We start from the raw sequence: 13,655 nt of genomic DNA on the forward strand, positions 1-13,655 counted from the left end.
TTTTCGTGTTTTCTGCATGTCAGTAACATAATAGTTGAGAATGGGGTTTCAAGGGTTCAGAGATCAGACTGTCTAAACCCAAATCCTGACTCTGCCCTTGGTAGGTATAACACCTGGGCAAGTACTTAATGTACTTGAGACCTTAAGTTTCTCATCTACCTTGTAGGGTAATTCTGATTAAGTATGCTAACATGTATCAAAAACAGTAATTATAAATATTGAGTACTGTTCATAAACATTAGGTATTATCATATCATGTGCATTTCTCTGTCTAATAAATACAACAATGTGACAAGTTGGTAGCTAAAAGCTTCTTTGAAAATTAAAGTATACCAGTGTTATATCTGGTTTTAGTAGTCTCCTCTGTAGAAATCATATTTTAGTACATGAAAGATAAGTCATAATTCAACACATTGTTACATGAAGAAAGAAAAAACTCAAATCATCTTTCTTATAACTGGATGCACCAAGTATGGCAAATTTAAGTGTCAACATCTATTTTATAGATTACTACCAGTTTTCTAGGTTTATGATTGTATAATAAAAATTCATTTCCCAAGAAACTACATAAATGCATTGCTTGTCGTTTAGTACAATGGCTTGACTTATTGCCAACCCAAGTCAAAATTAATTTTTTAGCATTGTATAATGCAGATTCCTCAAATAATAACATGAGATAATAATAATGAAATAGCATGAATTATATAAGAAACTAATTTTAAAATGGGGATTGAATGTGCACAACTGTTTCCAACTTCAAAATAATGTCAATGTGATGACAATCTCTATCTAGGTCCATGCAGGTTGCTTCTCATTCATATCTGCTGGATTTAGAACATTCATCCCAAATATTAAGTCAAAAATTTGTAGGCATGGCAAAAACACTAAACTCCTGTTAATAATGCATTATGAATAAATCATTTAATCACTTACCTACATATTCTTAACAGATATCTAATTATATTTTGCAGTGGTCTGGATGTTAAATATCCTCTAGAGTTTCATGGATTAAAGGCTTAGTCCCTAGCTACTGGGAGGTATAGAACCTTTAGCAGGTGGAACTATTGGGAAGTCCTTAGGTCAATGAGGGTGTGCTCTGGAAGGAGATTGTAAAACCCTGGTTTCCTTTCTCTACTTTTTGTTTCCTATCTCCTGATGTTAGCAGTTTACTCCAATATGTATTTCTGCCTTGATGTACTGCTCTCACCAGATGCCCAGGGAAAGAGCCCACTCAATGCTGAACTGGAAACATAAGCCAAAATAAACCTTGTCCCTTTATAATCTAATCATCTCAGGCATGTCATTATAGTAACATAAAACTGATTAATACATATGTGGTACTATTTCATAGAGTATTATCTTTGCAAGAATATGATAGCCAGTGTAAAGCAGAATTGTTTTTGTTGTTTAAACTTTAAAGGGAAAATTCTGAGATCTTGTATCATAAAAGTCTAGTAAACAAATCGCTTTATTGACTTATTTAATTATAATTCATTGAATATGATGTTTCCATTCTCATTGCACATGTAGAGGCACTTCCATTACCATCCATTTGTCCTGTTTTTCCTTATAAAGGTGAGTTAGCCAGAACTGCAAGCTCTGTTTACAGGAATGGACAGATCTTACTTAATTTAATATAAAGCTCTTCCTTTTGGGTCTTGCTAAGATCTCAGTCGTATCTTATTACCAGTGCTCTCTGTTTTAGATGATATTTTGTATTAACAGAAAAGAGAAAGAAAAGCCACTTTTTTTGAAATTTTGTACGAATAAATTTATTGCACAGTGCAGGCACTTGGAAACAAGATGAAATGACTTATGTCAAGTAGTAAAAATGGAAATGGTAAAGTTCAAAAACTCAAATCAGTAATCTAAAACATGCATCTAAAAATAAAAGATATCCTGACATAAACATGATATGCAATTAGCTTATTTCTAACTAACTATATTATACTGAAGTAAACATAATTGATGCATACTTTTTTCATTTATGTAAGTTTTCTTATTTAATATCTTAAAGTCTAGCCAGACAATAAATATCATTTTTAAACTATAGTGATTATGAATAAAGGTTTTATTTTAAATAATTAAATTCTTACCCTGATCGAAGGGTTTTCCTGGACTCCAAGTGCGGAAATAATCATCCTAAGGAGGAAAATAATGTGAATTGAGTGTATATGAGTAATTAAAATGTAAGGATTTATATAAAATCTAAAAATAAAATAAGAAACAGAAGCTGTATACAAACCTCTACTTCCTGTAATGGCAAGCAGCAAATTATAAAAATAAATAAAATTAAAATAAAAAAAGGAACAAGAGAAAAAGAAGAGTTATCAAAAAGGAACACATTGTTTACAAATTACAGAAAAGTTTTTCACTAAATGTGCTCATTTTAATTGCAAGTCAATGGCTACTATAACATTTAAACTATTTTTTTTTGGTTGTCACTTCTAAATATCATAATGCACTAATTTCAATTGCAATTCAATGTGTAATATAACATGCGGATAATTATTGTAAGCTAATAAACTATAAAGTATCTTACCAGTTTCCAATTATACAACTTCATTTCCCACTAGTACAATAGTAAATGGAACCATTAATATAGCAAGGAAAATATCAAGTGATTTTTGCAGTAGCCCACAGAGTATAAATACTTTCTGCAAATCATTCACATGTTAATTGAATATCTAAGGAGTTCATCAAAATGCAATTGGGAAATTGAAAAAAAAATGCACACCTAATTAAATCCTGGCTAAAGTTTAAATCTTTAATATGGAAAAGAACCGATGCAATATATTTACTGTACACTTAGTAAAAATAACTGTGCCACACAAAACTAGGGCAATGTACACTAAAAAGAGCAAAAAACCAAAGCCAAATGGACTAAACCTATCTTACTTCTTGTCTTCATTACTCTAAAAGCCTTAAGAAAAATAAAAGTGCTTCATTTGTACTATTTTTCATTGTAGATTTAAAAATTCATAGTTTAAATTAATATACTGTTTTCACTCATCTGGAATAAAAAGGTGGATCATATCCTGGTGAGGTTAAAAAATTTCCTAGCTTCATACTCTTGGACTCATTCAAGTCATTTTAGCTGAAAAACTACAGAACTTGGTGAATCTAAAAAGGCCAAGCAAATTCTTTGACTCTTTTTCCTGTCCTATTTTTTTAATGTTCTCCAGTTTATAATAGAAAGAAAGCACAGATTTTAGTCATTGAAATAAACACCATTCTCTACTTTAAAAAAAAATAAAAGTGTGTTTCCAAAGATTTTTATTACTGTGAATAACTGTTCCCCACTACCTTCTGTACTCCACCCACCTACTTTAAATGAAAGAAAAAAGAAAAGTAAGTCAGAAGAAATAGCATAAAAACATCTTTGTAGTCTTTTAAGTTAAGATAGGGTTATAATAAGAGTAGGGCAAATGACGGCAATCTAAAATAATATATTTTTCACTAAAGTATCCAGGATTAGATTAAGGGAGGATAATGCCACTGGATAATTAAATAAACATTGATTGTTTAATCTCTTTAAAAAATCTCTATCTAAAAACAATCATAACATGATAGGATTCTTGGAAAACTCAACTTACAAATTAAATTGCTCCACTAAGTGTTCCAGAGCTTAATCTGAGGACCATAACACACTCATGGAATATCATTTTTTGTTTTGAATTCCATCTTACTGTTTGGAATGACAATTATCATTCATTCCAGCAGGGAGAGGGCTTAGACATCTTTGTCTTTCCTGAAGCCAAACAGAAGCTAGACAGGAGCACATGAGTAACAGACCTGCAGATAGGTCAACTCCATCTGAATTTTTGCTGAATCATGAGCTGAATCACTTTAGGAAAAGTGATGATATAGACTTCAAGCCCTCGTGACTGAAGGGGAAAAAATAATTCCTACTTAGTGGGGTGCTCTGGGGAATAGTCATAAAATATGCAAAATACCAGCACAATATCTGGCATAGAGTAGTTGTTCACACTTAGTAGATGCTTTGAAGAGCACAGTTCATCTTCCTTAGGGTCTCTGGACAGAACCATTGAACACCACTATCATAACTGCCAACAAAATCCTGTAGGTTTTCCACTTTGTAAAACATCCATGCATTCCTCTAACGTGAAAGTGCATTTTAAAAGAATGTGATGGTAAAATTTAACCTCAATCACATTTAATTAACTTCCTTCAGAATAACACTATCACTTTTGTTTATTATGGGACCACAGTCTTACAAAAATCTACAATCAAATGAGAAACAGGAGCCTGATAATTTTAGTTTTGTCAAGGGCAACATTGAAGCCTGACCATTATATGCAAAAGCAAAGTAGTTAGTCTACTAGGTTATTTTTTGGACATATTCTTTGTGTTCTCACTTGATAGACATTTTTTTTAAATGGTTTCACTTCATTAAATCTTAGGAATTTTGCCAGAATGAGAAATAAAAGAATTTTTTACATAAGTGTTCATTCAGGCATAATTTCTTTTGTTTCAAAAAGTTTTGTGTGAAAATTGGTTGTTCACAGGCTTCAATTTAGATACCAAATAAACCAGTTAGAGATTTAGAAAACAACTGAAAGAAATGACCCCAACTGCAGAAATTTAGGTTTTCAACAACTACAATCCAACCTAAATGACTCAACAGTAACAGCTGGATTCTTGTTGTTCATATTTAAAATCTTATACTAGTGAACCTCAGAGACTATAGAATTTAATATATTTACTATTATACTATACTCTTGCTGATTTCTTTTGCTTGAGTAAATATGATTGATAATTTTTCACAAAACATAATTGGCCTAAGCACATTTGATATGTATACTATTTAAACTGTTTTTCTTTGTATGTTTAGTGCTATGTCTTTTTTCTAGTTTTAAATAAAATATATATTTAATGTATTGCACATTTTCTCAACTTTGACATTACTGGTATTTCACACCAGAAATTCCTTGTTTTGATGGGGACAAGGAGACTGTCCTATTTATTGTAGGATGTTTATCAGTATCCTAATCATCTACTCATGAAATACCAGTAGGAATTCTCCCCCCCCCCAGTTGCAACAAACAGAAATTTCAGCAGATATTCCCAAATGTCCTCTAGGGGGAAAATATCACTCATTTGAGGACCACTAGTGTAAAGTTATTAAAAAATACAGAAAAATCAATTAATCAAGAGATCCTACAACAGAGGACTGCTACCACTAACAAATGTTTTATAGTGTTGGGATCATGTTATATATTCAATTTCATATCCATTTTTTTTACCATTTTGCATTGATATGACTATTTTTTTCAAAATATTCAATAGTTACATATAACATGGTGTTGGAGTTACTATCATTTATTTGTGACCTCATGTGTCATAAATAAGATTTAGAAAACAATTGAAAGAAATGCCCCCAACTGTAAAAATTTAGGTTTTAGATAGCTATATCCCAGCCTGAGTGATTTGACAGTCCCATCTGGATTCTTGTCATTCCTTTTTAAAAGCTTACACTAGTGAACTATGGAGACTATAGAATTTAATATTCTATATTTAATAAGAGAATATATATTATTCTATATTTAATATTTGAGGCCTTTGTATTATTTATAATATTCTGCTATTATGAACACAATAAATAAACATTTTATTACATTTTTGTTTTCTTATCAATAGAAAATAAAGTATTTGAGAAGGTGACCAGAAGGAGTAAACAGTATACTCATATGAGAACTAGTTTCCTATTATAGTAACTGGTTATAAATAAGTGAAAAGGGTCAAAATGATAGGTTTCTACTCAATAATCAATTATTTGGTTCATTTGTGTCCACATTATTACTTCCGTACTGAGATAAGCTGTCTTATTGTCTAAAGGAATTATGGAGATTGGCATGATACTAGGTCAGGATTGTTAGGCATCTGGACGGATTTTGATACATGATCAATTGGGAACAGGAGAATCTTGATACCCAAGAGCGCCATTAACGTCTAGAGATTCGAATAAAAATGTAACGATTACGCATCATGTTAACTGTGTTTGATTATGTCATTCAAGCTGCTTCAGTGGCTATTAAGAGCTGTAGGGGAATAAAATTTTACTGAAGTAAATATTTGATTAGAAATTGCTAAGAAAGCATCAGACAATAGTAAACAGAGACACTATTGGAGTCTACTGGACACAATGTTGTCTTAGATTTTCATAACTACCTTACAGTTTGTACTAAGAAACTTCTATAAAGTATGTTTAAGCTGTAGAATGATTACTACATAATCACAAAATGAAACAAAAGTTAATATTTTTGAAATCACACTTTGAAAATAAAATATGTCAAACTGATGATTATCCAATAGTAGCTATTTTTGATACAGCATATACATATTGCAAACAAATCTGTTAATGTGGTTCTAGGTGGAGCATATAATTTCCTCATGTGTGGGTATGTATGTGTGTATGTGCAGATATATATATATATATAGATAGATAGATAGATAGATAGATAGATAGATAGATAGATGTATCACAAATATACACATATATTTACATATATTAAATGTATAGATGTTAATACATAAATAAATGTATGTACTAAATAAACAGGTTGATTACAGAGATTAATTTCACTGTCTATAACATTTAAATACTATTGAAATAACATTTTATGATTCATATGAGGCATCACACAGAGTAGATAAATTTTAACAAATGTAGCTTTGCAAAAGAATTATGTAACAAAAGATTGATAATATTTATTTAAAGATTCTTAAAAATACCTTATGTAGGATTCTAGAAACCTAAAAAACTTAGTCTGAAAGACAAAGTAAAGAAATATATTCAGCTATTATACTACCAACTATGTATATTGACACTTTATTATTGGAATGTGCATATTCGCAATAAATTCTCCCATAATGTAATGACATCAACTACATACTACACTGAGAAATAATGTAGTTTCTTATAAACATTGTCATAGTGTTTCTTCTAATTTATAGAATCCCACTAATACTGTATTGTTTACTCAGAAGTATTTTATATCAAAACTTTTAAATTATATTTCAGGAAACATGCACTATTAAAGTGTCATTTTTTTTTACTTTTTTGCAAAAATGGATACCTCCAAAAGCAAGGTTTTCTTTTATTAATCAGTGATCTCATTAATAGAAAAATTAACTCCAATTGCAAATGAGTTAGCAAGAAGAAAAGTAAAAATTTACAAAAATGAGAGAATGAATAATTAAGGAGATTTACAGGTGAATTATCTCCGTAAAATTTTCAACTGAATCATTTCACTTAATGCATCAGAATGCTAAAAATTATAAACAAAAACAAAGACTGTATAAGATATCATGGACAAGAGGGAGGTTTGGGGAGTTGAGAAGTCTAGGTTTTAACCCTATATAATCTGATATTTCAACTCTCACAGTTAAGTTTTCTTTACTGAAAATTGAAATTACCTATAACGTTCTTTAGGTGTATAAATATTAAATTAGATAATGGATGTCAGGTAATCAGTATAGTTTCTAGCTAATTATAAACAGTCTAGTAATTTTCACTAATAATTACATTAGAATTGAATATTTTTATTAACTTATATTATATGAAAATGGAATTTTTAATAAAATATTTGGTGTGTGTTTGGAGGAAGATTATTACATATAGACTAAGTTGTAGGAAAACAACTTTTTGGTACTCTCAATGTGACCTCACCCCCAATTTGTGAAGTCAAGTATACATAAAGTATCACCTCCTTTGTCTTTCAAAGTCATATCAAATTCGGAGAAATCATTCAGCAACTTGAGTCTGAATACGAATATCAGTCTGTGCTATGCTCATAATTCTCTAGGATTGTCCTCCTCATTCACGGACTCAGTTTCTATTGGACTTTTCATTTGTCCTCTACTCCTATTGAGTACCCTGAATCCAATTCTCTTACTTCTCAAATTTCCCAAGCTTGACCCAATGGACTCCATTTGGTTAAGTCTTGCTTCTGAACAATCACTACTACTGCCCAATTCCTTTCTCCACAAGCCCAGAAAAGACAAAATGGGTCCTATTTTCTAATTCCCCTCATTTAGGACATAGTAAACCAGGTAGAGTGTTTCTGGCTTTTAGTCTTCCCAGAAGTTTCACAGTAAAAGATCCTGTTTTTTTCCCAAGAAGCAGAATATGGATATTTGGGAAAAATACTAAGGACAGAAAAACTCCTTGATTTTTAAACTTTCTACAACCAGTATAGTTTTTATTCAAATTTCCAGAATCAAAGAAAAATATAACAATCTATTATTCTACTTATTGACAAATACTTTTTTAATCTTCTCATATGTATTCAGAAATAAATATATGATGATTGGGTGCATCTGTGCTGAGGGGGTGGGTGAAGCTTCCCTGGAATTTCTGTATTTTGTGATTATAATTGCCCAAACACTTTTGTACAGAACTTTAGATTTTCCATATTAAAACTACTGTGCTATAATTCAACAGCTCAGCTATATCATGAGGCACTCACTACTAGTTTTTAAGCTACAAAATAGCAGTGGAAATCGGGGTTTTTTTTTTTTTTTTTTTTTGGATAGGTGTTATATATTACAACAGCCTCATTTACACATGTCACCCTATTGTGGAAAAAAAATGGCTACCATAATAGTTTATCCAATAAATTTCACAAAAGACGAAACTCTTCTGTGTGAAATACTTAACACATGACTTAATCAGAAGATTGAGTAAGTAAAGCTTTATCTGAGTGTAAAGGAATTATCTTTATGAGACAAATTATCTGTTTCAGGTCCCCAAGGGTCACATTTACATCCCTGGTAGCACTCACTTTTTTTCCATGTGGTGTCCTAGAATCCAAAAGAACTCATTTATAACGCTTTTGTGAACATTTTATTTTTAGATTATAGTTTATGCTCCCTGACTCACCACAGACTAAACACATAAATAAAATAAATTTGTGTGGAAAGAATAGTGCCATTGGGACAATTCCTCAATTGTCTCTGAAAATCTATGTAAATTGAGGTAATAATCCCTCTGAATATATGGAGATATAGACTGGTTGCTCTTATATTGATATGCAAAACCTGTGATCCTTTTACATGAGAGAGAGACAAAAAAAGAAACTTTGCCTTGATAGATAAAATAATGACATTTGGATATTGGGAATCTTCATCATATCTATAAGGACACTTGTGTGTATAAAGAAACAGAAGAACAGTGACTTGAAGTTATTGCTCACTATTCTATACAGAAACTGTTCTAAGCACTTTGTTCCTAGTATCTGTAAGAGGGAAATGATTCTTATATCATGCCCATTCTACAGATTAAAAGTGAAACAAAGAGACATTAAAAAATTTGCAAAAATATATAACTTGTTATAAGTAGAGGTGGGATTTAAACCCCAGAAACATAGTCCAGAATCCATATGCTTAACCATTCCATTATATCACACAGGTCATAAACTATAGCCAGTGGGACAGGACTATCATTTTATTGGAACAGTCACACCCATTCTTTCACAGACTGGCTAATCTACTTGTGGCACTTTTCGCAGCAGAAACCTGCAAAACTTGAAATACTCTCTTCTTTTACTGACAAGACCTGTTCTAAACCATTCTATCCCCATTTAAAAAAAAGGCTTATTAAAGGCAAGAAAATATTACTTAATATAAACCTTCTCTATTTTCACAGAGGAAACAATATTATGAGGTAATGTTTAATGTTCTGAATCTATATGATTCAATACTCAAATCTTCGGACCTATAAATTTTCCAAGTATTTAATTTCCCTTTTTTTTTTTTACCATCAGTATACTATCTAGTATTGGATGTAACCCAGACAAAAATTGAGCATATTTTCAGGACAAGAAATTTGTCCTATATGTATCATATGGAGTCTAGAAAGAATTTGATTCTACAGATCTTTGTTATACATTATACAAAAAAATGAGGCATGTTTGCAAATGTGTATTCTGCAATTTCATGATCCTCAATTTAAAATGAGAATCAAAGGTGAAGTTGAAGTAAAATGCCTCTTAACTCTAGAAAATTATCTGTTATCCCAGAATACTTCTCTGATTAGTTAATAAAACCTTTTATTGTTTAGTTATTGGAGCAAATAACAATAGCTATATCTCTTTATTTTATATTCTTTTGGTATTTATAATAGGATTTTTGATGTATATAACTGCTAAGTTTTGAATCTCTTCTTAATATTAAATAGATCAATATAAGAATGCTAATTGTATCAAATGTAAGTAAAAGTAAATGTATAAATATATAAATATTTAATGCATGACAACTACTATGGCTAAATAGGAGTTTTCTCCCCAAAGCTCCTGTGTTAATGCCAGAATGTTCAGAGGCAAATCAGCCCATCCTAGTTGGAATTGGTTGTAACTGTAGATAGTTGGGGCACAGCTGGAGGAGGTGGGTCACTAGGGGTGTGCTCTGGAAGGATGCATCTTCCCTGCATCCCTCATCCTCTGTGTTTCCTTGATGTCATAAAGGGAGCATCCCTCCACTGAGATTTTGCCTCATGATAAGCTGTCTCACCTTGGGCGCAGAGCAATGGATTTGGGCCTCTATGGACTGAGACTTCTGAAACAATGAGTTCCAAATAAACTTTGCCTCCTTTAAGTTATTCTTGTTTGCTATTTTGGTCACAGTGACCAAAAGCAGATTAAAACAAAAACTGGTATTTGGAAATGGGGTTGGTATTGTGACTCAGCTGACCATTGGTTCGGAAGAATTCGGAGCAGTTTTATAGGAGGAATTTTGAAAAGTTGAGAAATACAAGTTATAAAAGCTTTAGAATGTTGTAAGAGGAGCTTAATGGACAATTCTAGTGGGAGCTCAGAAAACTACAATGCTAGTAAGAATATGGTCTGCATTCATGAGATTTCAAAGGGGAATTGAGAATTGGACTACAGACCACTCATTTTATATTCCAGCAAAGAACTTGTCTACATGTTCTTTGTGGAAAGCAGAACTTAAAAGTAATGGAGTAATTAATCTGGAAGAGGAAATTTCAAGGCAGCATAGCATCCAGATAGTGGCATGGATTTTGCTGGCAGATTTTAACCAAGTTTACTGTGAGAATTTGGAGCGGAAAGCAGAGGTAAATTTTTTAAAAACTTGCAGTTTATCCAGAAATGAGCATGTAAAGCTAGGGCCAAGGAAAGTATACTTGTTGAAGAGATTAAACCCCTAAAGAGATGCTAAGTAGTTTTCACAAAGACACTACCAAAGATGCCTAGAGGTTCTCAGAAATTTGCAAGACCATATCTACTTCACATGCCAAAGTACAGTAGAAAAAAAAATTCTTTGAGAAGATACCATGGGGGCACCATACTTGCAAAGGTCAGCTTAGGAAGTTGTTCTACCATGTTAAGCCACATAGGCAATCAGAGGCCACTGGAGCAATAATTCCAAGGTGCTTAGGAATAGCACAAGTTGGCAACAAATTTGCAATCATTGATGTGGTTCTGGTTGTGTCATAATGCAGGGTGCCAGAGTTAGGGGTTCATGGAAAACATGCAAATTATAGTAGTGCCAAAGTCCCTAAGGGCTTCTCCCAAGAGCATGATACATGAAGCTGTGAGGGTGAAGTCAATACTGGAAAGGAGACCCCAGGAATTAAGAAATGCGAGGTACATGAACTTTTTGTGAGAAAAAAATGCTAGCGGTGGAGAGAACTAGGTTCAAATAAAGCTCATGTATGCCACAACCAGCAGGGCCAAAGTGTTAGGGAAAGCCAAAGGGTCAGGGATGCCCAAGCCCTTTGGAAATGACATCTCACAGCCACTAATCCTAGAAGCTATATATAGAGTTAGCAAATGTGTGGTCTTGCATTGGCCACATCCCTTCTTCATATGCCCCTATTTCTCCTTTTTTTTTTTTTTTTGAATGGGAATGTTTTCTATCTGGAAGTATATATTAAATATATATAATTTGGTTTTGATTTTTTACAGGAACTTATAGTCAAGAGTTTGCCTTGAGTCTCAGAAGAGACTTTGGACTTGGGCATAATAGATCTGTTAGGATTATAGGACTTTTGTAACTTGGCAATGTGAGATGGACTTAGAGGGCCAGGATTGAAATGCTATGGTTTGGGTATGTGTTGTCTTTCAAAACTCCTGTTAATGAAAGACTATTTAGAGGTAAAATGATTCTATTATGAGAGTTGTAATTAATTTAGTCCATCCTAGTTTGAATGGACAGACTGAGTGGTAACTATAGGTAGGTGGGGCATGATTGGAGAAGTTGGGTAACTAGGTGTGTGTTCTAGAAAGATGTATCTTTCCCAAAGCCTCTACCTTCCTATCTCTGCTTCCTTGCTTGCTTCCATGAGGGGAATAGATTTTCTCCCCTGGATCTTTACCCCATGTTGTGCTGCCTTACATTATACTCAGAGCAATGGATTTGGCCACATACATATTGAGACTTCTAAAGCCATGAGCTTTACCAAATAATCTTTATCTCTTCTAAGTTGTTCTTGTTGGATATTTTGGTCACAGTGACACAAAAACTGAGTAAAACAATTAGCACCTATATTTAATGAATATGAAGTGCTATTCAAAATATGAACTAAATAGTAAATAAAATATAGAAAAATTGTCATCATAAATGAAAGCAAAATAATATTTATTTTTTGTTTTAGAATGTGAGATCATAATAAATAAAATACATTAGTTATTTCATTATTGAGTCAAGAATGTATTCTTAGGCTTCGTTTTTTTTTCCCTCTAGCAGCAAAAATAAACTCTTTAAGCTTCTATACCAGTTGGGTAGTGCGTAAGATATATTTACAGGAGAGCTCTTATTATTTCCCTTTCAGAACTTTATTGTGTTAATGCCTGTCAATACATTTTTGAGTACATCTATTTTTAGATACAAACTGAAGTTGTTTTGTTCATATTGAGTTTGATTTTTATTTGTAAGACAAATTTTTTATCAATTTCACTGCTGCTATTATTTGACTTCTACATGTATGTATAAACTAAGATTCTAATGCACAGTTGCTATTGTATTTTCTTCCTCTTCTCCAGTGTATAGACAAACAACTTTCAACTTGAATCTCTGCCCAACTTAAAAGTTTAAGTATAAACTGGGCACGATAGCGCACACCTGTAATCCCAGAAGCTTGAGAGGTTGAGGCAGGAGGATTGCAAGTTCAAAGCCAGCCTCAGTAACAGTGAGGTGCTAAGCAACTCACTGAGACCCTGTATCTAAATAAAATACAAAAAGGGTTGGGGATGTAGTCCAGTGCCCCTGAGTTCATTCCTTAGTAGCCCCCCCCCCAAAAAAAGGGTTAGGTATATCTTGAAGTTTGTTTCAATATTTAAGCTTCAGTTTCAGATATATTTAAAAAATTGAAATAATAATACTACCAAATTACTCAACTCACTAATTTTTAAGATAGTCCAGTGTATCATAAAGTCAAAGATGAATGTTTCAATCATTATTAAAGGATTATATGAAAGACAGTAGGTAAAAAGTGGTCCCCAGGAATCCACTTGGTTCTCTGTGCACTGGTAGAAGCGAGCTATTGCCTTCTTTTAAGAAGTTGTCTATAGCTGCATAATAATATCTAGCATCTTGGAAAAACAAACATTTGCCATCTAGCTCCTGAAAATCAAACACTTGAGCATTCTGCTGCTTCTATGGCTCTTACA

The 13,655-nt window shown here is 32.4% G+C and overlaps 1 protein-coding gene across 2 annotated transcripts in view; it reads right to left on the minus strand.

Moving 5' to 3' along the window:
* Positions 1–13,655, minus strand: part of Spock3 (SPARC (osteonectin), cwcv and kazal like domains proteoglycan 3) — a 405,155-nt gene that overhangs the window by 251,339 nt on the left and 140,161 nt on the right. For both annotated transcript variants that reach the window (XM_078030963.1, XM_078030962.1), the window contains exon 3: positions 2,097–2,142. In XM_078030963.1, the coding sequence (XP_077887089.1) occupies positions 2,097–2,142 (46 nt within the window). The remainder of the gene's footprint in view (positions 1–2,096; positions 2,143–13,655) is intronic.

This window comes from Ictidomys tridecemlineatus, chromosome 14 (assembly GCF_052094955.1).
Source record: "Ictidomys tridecemlineatus isolate mIctTri1 chromosome 14, mIctTri1.hap1, whole genome shotgun sequence".
In the NCBI taxonomy this organism is placed as follows: domain Eukaryota; kingdom Metazoa; phylum Chordata; class Mammalia; order Rodentia; family Sciuridae; genus Ictidomys; species Ictidomys tridecemlineatus.